Source organism: Littorina saxatilis, linkage group LG15, assembly GCF_037325665.1.
Source record: "Littorina saxatilis isolate snail1 linkage group LG15, US_GU_Lsax_2.0, whole genome shotgun sequence".
NCBI classification, from domain to species: Eukaryota; Metazoa; Mollusca; class Gastropoda; order Littorinimorpha; family Littorinidae; genus Littorina; species Littorina saxatilis.
The window spans coordinates 15,042,992-15,055,876 of NC_090259.1; the positions used below are offsets into that span (position 1 = coordinate 15,042,992).

The 12,885-nt window shown below is 41.0% G+C and overlaps 1 protein-coding gene across 1 annotated transcript in view; it reads right to left on the reverse strand.

The window, feature by feature from the left end:
• Positions 1–12,885, reverse strand: part of LOC138948651 (voltage-dependent calcium channel type A subunit alpha-1-like) — a 167,923-nt gene that overhangs the window by 106,508 nt on the left and 48,530 nt on the right. Inside the window, exons 21-23 of the mRNA XM_070320227.1 lie at positions 10,633–10,793; positions 8,265–8,408; positions 6,443–6,644 (exon numbers count right to left, since the gene is read on the reverse strand). Coding sequence (XP_070176328.1) covers positions 6,443–6,644; positions 8,265–8,408; positions 10,633–10,793 — 507 coding nt within the window. The remainder of the gene's footprint in view (positions 1–6,442; positions 6,645–8,264; positions 8,409–10,632; positions 10,794–12,885) is intronic.

Consider the following 12,885-nt stretch of genomic DNA (forward strand, 5'->3'; position numbering starts at 1 on the left):
TATAAACTGCATAAATAAATAAAAAGTAATAGAGAAGGGAGTCAAGTCTAAAATGCCCGAGTCTCATGCAAACCAGTTCTGTTATGATACAGAATAAGGCAGAGATAGGAAGAATTGAATATGTTCATGTTAATTGTGCTGTGTGTCACTATACACCTGGCAAAAGATGTGACGGAAAGTATACATACAGGCAAAAACCCATGCAGAGATTGGAACTGTTATAGTTTGAAAGATTCTGTTTCGAGCTTCACTGTGTATATGCCATGAGCAGTTACCTGCTTGGTTCATCAATCAATCAATCAATGAGGCTTATATCGCGCATATTCCGTGGGTACAGTTCTAGGCGCTCTGCAGTGATGCCGTGTGAGATGAAATTTTATACGGCCAGTAATTGCAGCCATTTCGGCGCATATTTACCTTTCACGGCCTATTATTCCAAGTCACACGGGTATAGGTAGACAATTATTAACTGTGCCTAAGCAATTTTTGCCAGGAAAGACCCTTTTGTCAATCGTGGGATCTTTAACGTGCACACCCAATGTAGTGTACACGGGGGGGAGTTCGGACACCGAAGAGAGTCTGCACACAAATTTGACTCTGAAATAAATTTCCGCCGAACCTGGGATCGAACTCACGCTGACAGCGGCCAACTGAATACAAATCCAGCGCGCTACCATGAGCTATATCCCCGCCCCGGTTCATTAAGGTTCTTCATACATAGTCATTTCTAAACAATCTTTCTTCTTAATCTTCTTCTCGTTTGCTCATTTCTAAACATTAATTTTGTGTTCAGAAATAGTTTAATCCTGTTCCGTAAATCAGACAGGTGTACTCTCTGAGAACTTGTGTTTATCGTTTCAGTAGAAGCGCTCAAAGAAAGAAAAATGTACTTTGACTGATCAAAAAAATGAACTGGTAACGTTCAAACCTAAATTACCAATGTCTTTTAGAAAGTGTTGTGTTAGACATTAACAGCACGTTTAAAAATCCCATCTAACCCACATCATATCAATTAGTTACATATTTCACATGAGGCCTACGTTAGTAGGCCATATAGGCAAATATGCAAAAAGGCAACTATAACTGTATTTTGAATACAACTGTACCAAAATTAAAATCAAGACTTCCTTAAACTGCTGAAACTAGTTTTGAACTCACTGCGCTTATAATATTCATGGCAGACTCTAACAATTATTTGAAACACAAATAGATTTAGTGTCTTGTTGTTAAAGAGAGTTTCATGCTAGTTCATATAGTATGCATATTTATTTCAGATTAATAGTATTTCAAACTTTATTATGCAAGTGCCTGTTTCTTGCTTTGTCCTATAGGCAGGGCGGTATTGTATAATTTGTGTTACTATGTGACGTGATGATCATAGTATTCCTCAGTCTGTTGTCTGGGCATATAATTTGACAACAAAGCAATTACTCTATGTCATCCTTTTCACATAAACACTCGTGTCTACAAAGGTTTTTGAACCATCATGAAATCAACACCATCATAGTCTGATCAGTTTATTTTTAAGCATCTGTGCTCTTTGTATACCGTACAATGGTGATCATTCAAGAAATACAAGATTCTTGTTAAATTCAGCCATTATTTCTCTTAGTCTGTTAAGAAACACACACAGATAACAAAATATATCCCTCACTTTCTTTTCTTTATTTGGTGTTTCACGTCGTTTTCAACCACGAAGGTTATATCGCGACGATATCCCTCACAGAAAATATCTCTGACAGTGAGCATGAAGAGTAGAAAACACTACCTGAATACAGTAGAACCAACCCCCCCCGTTTAAGACCTTGTTTTCTCAGACTTTCTGTTCATAGCTTCTGTAAAATGACCCCTGTTTTAAGACTCCCTCCTTTTTAAGACCTTGTTTTCTCAGACTTTCTGTTCATAGCTTCTGTAAATTTACCCCTGTTTTAAGACTCCCTCCTTTTTAAGACCTTGTTTTCTCAGACTTTCTGTTCATAGCTTCTGTAAAATGACCCCTGTTTTAAGACTCCCTCCTTTTTAAGACCTTGTTTTCTCAGACTTTCTGTTCATAGCTTCTGTAAATTTACCCCTGTTTTAAGACTCCCTCCTTTTTAAGACCTTGTTTTCTCAGACTTTCTGTTCATAGCTTCTGTAAATTTACCCCTGTTTTAAGACTCCCTCCTTTTTAAGACCTTGTTTTCTCAGACTTTCTGTTCATAGCTTCTGTAAATTTACCCCTGTTTTAAGACTCCCTCCTTTTTAAGACCTTGTTTTCTCAGACTTTCTGTTCATAGCTTCTGTAAATTTACCCCTATTTTAAGACTCCCTCCTTTTTAAGACCTTGTTTTCTCAGACTTTCTGTTCATAGCTTCTGTAAATTTACCCCCGTTTTAAGACTCCCTCCTTTTTAAGACCTTGTTTTCTCCGATTTGTGGAGGTCTTAAAAGGGGGGTTCCACTGTACCTAAATACCACATGAGAGCCCTAACAAATGCACTTCCTTACTGACTTCTGAGTTTGTATTTAGTTAAGACCAAGCTCGGCCAAACTATCCACATTTTCTTTTAAAAAAAACACAATGTCCTTCCTGCGTACACAATCGTGTTTGCCAGCACAGATCAGTCCAGGTTTTACTGTGGAATAAGTCAGCATCCTTTCACTTCGACACATACAACAATGCAACAGCGTGGTTGCATTCTGTGCAAATTGCGTTTTTAAAATTTTTGCTGAATAAATTCAACTCAGACTGAGTTATAAAATGTATAAAATTAAAAAAATTATAGAATTAATTCAACACAAAAATTCCACTGCGCACAGAAAGTAGCCAGGCTGCCGATTGTTGGTATGTGTTTAAAGGCGCCCAGTCTCCTTCCCATGAAAGCAACTTGGCTCACCATTTCAGATCTGACCAGGGTTATCCAGTTTTCCCAATTGCTTCGTTTCCGGCCGATTTATGTGGAGCACGTGATGCGCACAAAAAATATTGGCGGTCTAAAAGTGTCGTCTGCGCAATGATCGCGGCAGCTTTCTTGACCGCCAAGGACGACCACGCACGTTGTGAGACGTCTTTCGTTAGACCTCAATACATAGGATTAATTCTTCTTCTTTGTTCATGGGCTGAAACTCCCACGTTCACTCATGATTTTTGCACGAGTGGATGTTTATGTGTATGACGGTTTTTACCCGCCATTCAGGCAGCATACGCCGATTTCGGGGGAGGCATGCTGGGTATTTTCGTGTTTCTATAACCCACCGAACTCTAACATGGATTACAGGATCTTTTCTATGCACACTTGGTCTTATGCCTGCGTGTAAGGCACCAGCAGGTCTGCACATAAGTTGCCCTGGGAGATCGGAAAAATCTCCACCCTTAACCCACCTGGCGGCCGCGGCCGGGATTTGAACTCACGACCTTCCGATTAGGAGGCTGATGTCTTCTCCACTGCGCCCGTCACATGGGATTACAAACAACATCCCTCCACTTGGACATAGGTACATCCTGATTGCTTCATGTACACAGTCAGATATCTTTTATGGATTTATTTCTTAAAAAGCCACTATAGTATCTTTTGAGAAATTGCCTCATCAAAAAACTCCCATTGTGCACAATACAGAGAAGTCACAGTCTCGCTGTTAATTTCTGTTACGTGTCCAAGATGAGGGATGTTAATTTAGTTATCCCATTGTGCACAATATAGAGAAGTCACAGTCTGGCTGTTAATTTCTGTTACGTGTCCAAGATGAGGGATGTTAATTTAGTTATCCCATTGTGCACAATATAGAACAGTCACAGTCTGGCTGTTAATTTCTGTTACGTGTCCAAGATGAGGGATGTTAATTTAGTTATCCCATTCTGCACAATATAGAACAGTCACAGTCTGGCTGTTAATTTCTGTTACGTGTCCAAGATGAGGGATGTTAATTTAGTTATCCCATTCTGCACAACATAGAGCAGTCACAGTCTGGCTGTTAATTTCTGTTACGTGTCCAAGATGAGGGATGTTAATTTAGTTATCCCATTCTGCACAACATAGAGCAGTCACAGTCTGGCTGTTAATTTCTGTTACGTGTCCAAGATGAGGGATGTTAATTTAGTTATCCTATGCAAAAGCCTGGTCAGATCTGAAATGGTGGTGAGCCAAATTGATTTTACGGGAAGGAGTGTGCCTTTAACTTGAAAGATGGTCGTATTCCATGCAAAGCCTCAGCCCAACAAACCTGTGATGATGTTTTCAAGAGAATCAAAGAAAGTACCTTTAATCAAAGGTATAATTTTCATGACCAGCTTTTGAAGGAGAACAACACAAAACAATGGCAGGTGGTTTGACTAATTCCACATGCAAATTACTGGGGAAACTACAATATTCAACTGAGCCACCAGGAACGACCAGACAATTGTGGGAAAATTGCAGCGGGGATGATGATCATATGCGTACTTCACACAATATTCAGCTGGGTGTCTGCATGTGTGTCCGTCTGTGTTTATATGTAATATGACCGTCTGTCTGTGTCTAAATACAATATGAATTTAAACGGACAGTCAGCTACATGTTACAGAACTTTTTTCCACTGCACATCTTTCCTACTCAGCCTCTTAATAATTTTTTTTGTTTTTCCTCTTTTTCAATGACAGAAAATATTCTTTAAAAAAAAGAAAGATAGAACTAGTCAGTCTGTCTATCTCTTACAAAGAGAAATGATGATAGTAACAAATTTACAGACACATACTTTGAAACCAGGACACCAGCCTGTCTCTGCAGAATAAGTTAAAGTGACGGGCCTGCAGCCCTGGCTCAAATGTTTGGAAATCTGATGACGTATGTACCCTCCCCTTCTACCTAATTTACTGTTAAAATTGGATGATTCTTCTCTCTTTAAATACAAAACAAATCTTGTGAAATTCAGTTATGGTGTTCAAAGTAATTGGTTCCCTTCCAATATTAGTCATAGTGCTTTATCATAGCTTCAAAGTTAAGTGCTTTTTTGTGAAAATTACTATGTAAATACTTCTCGTAAGTTAGCACAGCTTTACATTTAAAAGTAACTGGCAATAAATGCCCCACAATTTTTAGCGTATCATCAACTCATGTCCCTAAAAGGAAAATTTTCCTGTGAGGACGTTAGTTTTGCCCCACAATTTATTTTCTCCGGCTGTGACAGAAGTCTTTTAAGAGTATGAATTTTACAAATACTTCTTCATACTATTTTACAATTAAAGTTTGTTTCTTTTTTCTTTTAAAGCAGACACTAAGCCAGATAAATGTTCAAACATGGGATTTTGAAATCTTCAATTACACTGAAATTACAAATAGTACGTGTGCTAAGCAGCGGTTTCAGCGCCTACTTTTCAGTGCTAATTTTGACCTAGACAAAACCCCTTCAGTGTGGGCTTTGAAATTTACATAAAACCGTAAATTTACATAAAAATCTCATGCCTGAATCTTAGCATTTGAGCCAGGATCAATTTGTTCAGTGAGCAAAAAAGAACTTCAACCAGAAAAAGGGAGAAAAAAAAAAGATCTTTCACATTCTCCACTGTTCTATATCTCGAGAGCAAAAAATCTGCAAAAACCAAAATGTTAGTACGAAATGAAAGATACAAATGTGTGTGGAAAATGACCATACCAAGTCTGGACCAGATGACACAAATGGAAAAAGGATGAAAAGTGAAGGGAATAATAACAAGAGAAAAACCATACCAAAAAATATCAGACAAAGAAGATGGCACAAATAAAAATTCAGCATGATTTAGAACCATACATGAAAACAAAAACTAATGGATGCTTTTTCGAGACAGAAACAAGAAACAGATGACAAAGATGAAACAAATCAAACAATGTCTAAAAAATAAAACAATAAGGATGTAGTTTTGTCCACAAGCTCCCAAGACAGGAATGTGGCACCAGTGGAGAGACAAGTGTTCAAAAGGGAAATCATAAAAATAAAAAAAATCAGGCAAGTTTCACACCAAAATAAACGAGAAGAAGAAGTAGAAATTCAAGACCAAGTGTCGTCCAATCAAAAACCAGGTAAATCACAAACCAGAAGCCCAAGTGGAAAAAGGAATTGAGGGAGTGGAGTTTCCCGCAGCAAAGGGGGGATGGAAAAAGGGGAGGGGGGGCAGAAAGGGGAAGGGGGAAGGGATACCTGATTTTTGTCTAAGTCTTGGTCTATCAGCTCATTGTCTCCCTGCTCTTGGAAAGTAATGATGATCAGAGCCACGAAGATGTTGACGAAGAAAAATGGAAAGACGATGAAAAACGCGACGTAGAATAGGGCCATTTCCATGCGGTTGCCGGACTTGGGGCCCATGTCGGCCTCAGTGGAGTCCATGGAATGTAAGAGCACACTGAAAAACAAGAAAGCGGGAGGGAAGGCTAGATTAGCTACGAGGGGGGAAGAGACCTGCTCTGCGTCTAAGAGGACATGGATTTGTGAGGGCTCATGCAGGGCCCGAGTACCTGGTTTTTATCCAGGTCCTGATCTATCAGCTCCTTCTCCCCTTCTTCCTGGAAAGTGATGATGATGAGCGCCATGAAGATGTTCACAAAGAAAAAAGGAAAGACGACGAAAAAGACCACGTAGTAAAGAGCCATCTCCATCCGCGAGCCCGGCTTGGGCCCGTGGTTCTCGTAAGTCGAGTCCATGGAGTGCTTCAGAACGCTGAAAAGAAAACACCAACAGGCCAGCATGTCACGTTCAAGCCCTTTTTTAAAATGTATGATTATCGTCTGATGTTGTTGATGCGATACTTTTCTCCCTGTCCCCAATCTCAACTCCCCCCCAGCTATCCTAACTTTATATCACCACCCTTACCACCCCCCCATCCCAACAGCAACATTCAGGCATGGGAATTGAAAAAAGTAAAAAAGGCTGAAAATTTGTAAGTAACGGTAAAGTCGACGGCGCGAAGCGCCTAGCCCTGCTTGGGGGGTTCGGGGGCATGCCCCCCCGGAATTTTTTTCTCCAAAGAACCCAAATGGTGCAATTTGGTGTCATCTAAGCTCCAAGTTTGCCATTAAATTCAGTTTTTAGAACCATTTTTGCCTCCCCCATTTATTTTTTCGGCGGACACTTTTGCTTTTTCGGCAGAACAAAAAAAATTTTGCCTTTCGGCGGACAATTCCCATGCCTGAACATTCCAGTTCCACATACAGAAGACCCCCCCCCCCCCCACCCCCTGTTTAAGACCTCCCTCTTTTGAGACCCTGCTTTACCCCCATTTTCTGTTCATAACATCTGTATGTCAATTTACACACCCCCCCCCCCCCCCCCCCCATTAAGACCTCATTTGCTCAGATTTGTGGTGGGTCTTAAAAATTAGGTTCGATGTATAATCTATTCAGCTGTAAATGCTAATTAAGTCAGGGTTAAGTCAAACTGAGACAGGATTGCTTCCTCCCCTCCACCCACCCCCCCCCCCCTCCTTTTTACTCTGATAGCTAGGCCTCTAAGTTTATTTCTTCCTGTAAGAAATTACACCACTGATGCTGAGATTTTGAAATAAATGCCCATGTCAAACTGCCAACAGAAAATTAACTCTCTCTCTTTTGGTTTCTTCCTCGATGTTATGGTCAACTTTTACGCCCACATTTGCACATAGTTGTCCTTTCAAACTTATACAGCTAAGACATCCTTGTCCAAGTTGACCCAAATCCCTCTAGCCACTGAAAATTGATGACCTAAACCTTTGTTCACAACGTAATGTGACCTACCAAAACTAATACCTATATCTCATACTTACCCTCTGTGACATGAATTGAGAAACTGAACGATCTGCTGTGGATAATATTTCACATTTCAATTCAGAAAATAACATATAAATCATCTCTCTCACATAATCATCTCTCAAAACACACTTGTCCGTTTACAAAAAAAAATACTGACAAAACGGTGCCACTGCATGTTAGAGCAGGTCAACATTTACAACAAACAAACAAAACAAAACAAAGATTGCACATAATACAATATTGTTACTTTTGTGTAACAGTCTATATATCTTACTCATTATAAAACAGTGATAACTTCACTCCATTATCTTTCTTGGGTCAAACGTTACAAATATATCTTTACAATTTCCTCACAAAGGTATTTGTGCAACATCTACTTTTGTTGTTCTTCTGTGTTCATGGGCTGAAACTCCCACGTACACTCCAGTTTTTTGCAAGAGTGGGTTTCTACGTGTATGACCGTTTTTACCCCGCCATTCAGGCAGCCATACCCTGCTTTCAGGGGCTACTTTTGTTCAATCTGGCAGATTTCAAGTACAAACTCGGGGCTTACTTTGGCCATCCCTCTCCGGTTGTGACAGTGAAAAGCGTTAACATTGCATTGAAGATGTCGTCGTAATGGAAGTCCTGACGAAGCCACATGCGATCTTTGACTGTCGGCAGCTCTGCGTTGCCCTCGTACTCAAAGTATTGGCCCCTAAACACAGCACAAATCATTGTCCATAAATCCAAATATTTCAATTCAATTCAATACAACTTTATTATCTGACTTTTTCCTTTTGGCTCGTATCCACAAATACAGCAGACTTCAACTAACTCGCGGTCTTTGGGGTCCAAAGATTTTTGATCGCGATATATCCGATTCGCGATGCAGTTTGAGGTCGGGAAGAACCGCGTTCTCTTCTGAGTCAGAGAAAAACGAGGTTATTTCCCTTGTTGGTCACAAAAAGCCTGTGAGCATCACGTTGGCGTGTGTGCGTTTGCCGTGTGAGTGCATGTGCGTGTGTGCGTGCATGTGTGTAAGTGCGTGCGTGTGTGTGTGTGTGGCATGTGGTTGTGCTACAATGTTCATGTGTATGTGTTACTGCGTTTCTCGCAAGTGTGACGGTTCTGTTGGCAACTAAGTTCTCAAAAGATTAACTGCGATGACACGTTTTCTTTTATCAGCAGATGACGATTTCTTTTCTTTTTTCTCCGACTCATACGTCGTCACAAACTTACTAGTTAATCAGACAACGGAGAGGGGAAACATACTATTTGTTAGATCAGAATGATTGGTGGATCAAAATCATTGGTTGACGTTTACGTTTTTAGATGTGTCAGTTACATGGATAAGCTTTTTTTTGTTTTGTTTTGCTTTGTGTGAGTCTGAGTTGACACGCGTTTTGTCTTTGGCAGAAAGCATGTAGATTTCTTCTTTGATTGTTTGCTTTTTCTGCCACCTGCTATAACGCAAGAAGCTAAAGCACTTCATGGCGCCTGTAGAAAATCCGGGGCGTCTAGCTGAGATCACGATTAGCGGGACTCGAGTGTTAAGTTGCATGCCTGACTAGATTGCAGAAGACTGAAGCACAGTTTAAGCACTTGATTGGCGCCTGTGGCCACCCGGACCGTCTAGCAGAGATCGCAATTAGCTGGACTCGAGTGTTCAACTGCACGCCTGACTGGCCATACTGACTGGTCAGACACTTAACCTCTATAGGCACGTGGCCAATTTGACGTTACCAATCGTGACATGAAAGTTCTTGACTGAGTGGGGCACGTGCGCGTGAAAGGTTTGTTTTTCTTTTGTTCGCAGGTCTCGATCAACCCGTAATGTACACAACCTGAAAACACACACACACACGTAGAACACTATTTGGAGAGACTTAGGGAGAGAAAGAGAGAGAGACTGATAAGATGAAATGACAATTTACTGCATGATGAAAGGCCATCGGACCCAGAGAGAGATAGCGTGGTTATGATAGAACATTTTTTCATGATCTGTACTATTTTTTGGCCTTTACGTGACTAATTTTGTTAAAAAATAAAAAAAAAATAAAAAAAAAAGGTCGGTCCTGTTTTTTTCGGGGTCCAAGAGGTCTCCGCGATATATCCGAATTCGCGATTTAGTGGACCGCGAGTTAGTGGAAGTCTGCTGTAACATCACATAAGATCACACTCTTGAAACATGTAAACATATAACATATAGGCACTACAATACACACATATAAACCACGCACATCCATATCCCACACCCTCACATACATATACATCCACCTACATAGTCTCATGTCTGTTATAACAAAAAATACATTATGATTTATATCATTGCTAGTCAACTTAAAATTTAGCTCAAAATAGGATATGAAAAAGTCTTCTTTAAAATCTAAGCATACAGTAAGCATTAAACACTTTTTACTTTAAGAATACTAAAATGCAGTCAATGAAAACCTCATTTATTGAAAACACCCACACGCTCACTCCCTCCGCCTCTCTTTTGTTGGTTTGTTTGTTTGCTTAACGCCCAGCCGATCACTAAGGGCCATATCAGGGCGGTGCTGCTTTGACATATAACGTGCGCCACACACAAGACAGAAGTCGCAGCACAGGCTTCATGTCTCACCCAGTCACATTATTCTGACACCGGACCAACCAGTGATGGCACTAACCCCATAATGCCAGACGCCAGGCGGAGCAGCCACTAGATTGCCAATTTTAAAGTCTTAGGTATGACCCGGCCGGGGTTCGAACCCACGACCTCCCAATCACGGGGTGGACGCCTTACCACTAGGCCAACCGTGCCGGTCTCCGCCTCTCTGATACTCACCGTTGTAACTGTTAACAATAAAAACATTGTTCTTTAAAGAGGTTTAATCACAGACAGAACAAAACCGACAGTCAGCATTTGCAACAAGTTGTTTCCCACCACACACACTTACTGGCACTCATCCTTGGACGTTTTGGACTCGTCTGTGCAGTAGAAGAAGCGGCCGCTGAACAGCTGAACGGCGATGACGCCAAAGATGAATTGAAAGAGCATGTAGACGATGAGGATGTTGGACACATTCTTCAGAGAGTTCACCACACAGTCAAACACAGCCTGAAATCAAACAAGAGAGTTCACCACACAGTCAAACACAGCCAGAAATCAAACAAGAGAGTTCACCACACAGTCAAACACAGCCTGAAATCAAACAAGAGAGTTCACCACACAGTCAAACACAGCCTGAAATCAAACAAGAGAGTTCACCACACAGTCAAACACAGCCTGAAATCAAACAAGAGAGTTCACCACACAGTCAAACACAGCCTGAAATCAAACAAGAGAGTTCACCACACAGTCAAACACAGCCAGAAATCAAACAAGAGAGTTCACCACACAGTCAAACACAGCCAGAAATCAAACAAGAGAGTTCACCACACAGTCAAACACAGCCAGAAATCAAACAAGAGAGTTCACCACACAGTCAAACACAGCCTGAAATCAAACAAGAGAGTTCACCACACAGTCAAACACAGCCTGAAATCAAACAAGAGAGTTCACCACACAGTCAAACACAGCCTGAAATCAAACAAGAGAGTTCACCACACAGTCAAACACAGCCTGAAATCAAACAAGAGAGTTCACCACACAGTCAAACACAGCCTGAAATCAAACAAGAGAGTGCACCACACAGTCAAACACAGCCTGAAATCAAACAAGAGAGTTCACCACACAGTCAAACACAGCCTGAAATCAAACAAGAGAGTTCACCACACAGTCAAACACAGCCTGAAATCAAACAAGAGAGTTCACCACAGTCAAACACAGCCTGAAATCAAACAAGAGAGTTCACCACACAGTCAAACACAGCCTGAAATCAAACAAGAGAGTTCACCACACAGTCAAACACAGCCTGAAATCAAAAGAGAGTTCACCACACAGTCAAACACAGCCTGAAATCAAACAAGAGAGTTCACCACACAGTCAAACACAGCCAGAAATCAAACAAGAGAGTTCACCACACAGTCAAACACAGCCAGAAATCAAACAAGAGAGTTCACCACACAGTCAAACACAGCCAGAAATCAAACAAGAGAGTTCACCACACAGTCAAACACAGCCTGAAATCAAACAAGAGAGTTCACCACACAGTCAAACACAGCCTGAAATCAAACAAGAGAGTTCACCACACAGTCAAACACAGCCTGAAATCAAACAAGAGAGTTCACCACACAGTCAAACACAGCCTGAAATCAAACAAGAGAGTTCACCACACAGTCAAACACAGCCAGAAATCAAACAAGAGAGTTCACCACACAGTCAAACACAGCCAGAAATCAAACAAGAGAGTTCACCACACAGTCAAACACAGCCTGAAATCAAACAAGAGAGTTCACCACACAGTCAAACACAGCCAGAAATCAAACAAGAGAGTTCACCACACAGTCAAACACAGCCAGAAATCAAACAAGAGAGTTCACCACACAGTCAAACACAGCCTGAAATCAAACAAGAGAGTTCACCACACAGTCAAACACAGCCTGAAATCAAACAAGAGAGTTCACCACACAGTCAAACACAGCCTGAAATCAAACAAGAGAGTTCACCACACAGTCAAACACAGCCAGAAATCAAACAAGAGAGTTCACCACACAGTCAAACACAGCCTGAAATCAAACAAGAGAGTTCACCACACAGTCAAACACAGCCTGAAATCAAACAAGAGAGTTCACCACACAGTCAAACACAGCCTGAAATCAAACAAGAGAGTTCACCACACAGTCAAACACAGCCTGAAATCAAACAAGAGAGTTCACCACACAGTCAAACACAGCCTGAAATCAAACAAGAGAGTTCACCACACAGTCAAACACAGCCTGAAATCAAAAGAGAGTTCACCACACAGTCAAACACAGCCTGAAATCAAACAAGAGAGTTCACCACACAGTCAAACACAGCCTGAAATCAAACAAGAGAGTTCACCACACAGTCAAACACAGCCAGAAATCAAACAAGAGAGTTCACCACACAGTCAAACACAGCCTGAAATCAAACAAGAGAGTTCACAACACAGTCAAACACAGCCTGAAATCAAACAAGAGAGTTCACCACACAGTCAAACACAGCCTGAAATCAAACAAGAGAGTTCACCACACAGTCAAACACAGCCTGAAATCAAACAAGAGAGTTCACCACACAGTCAAACACA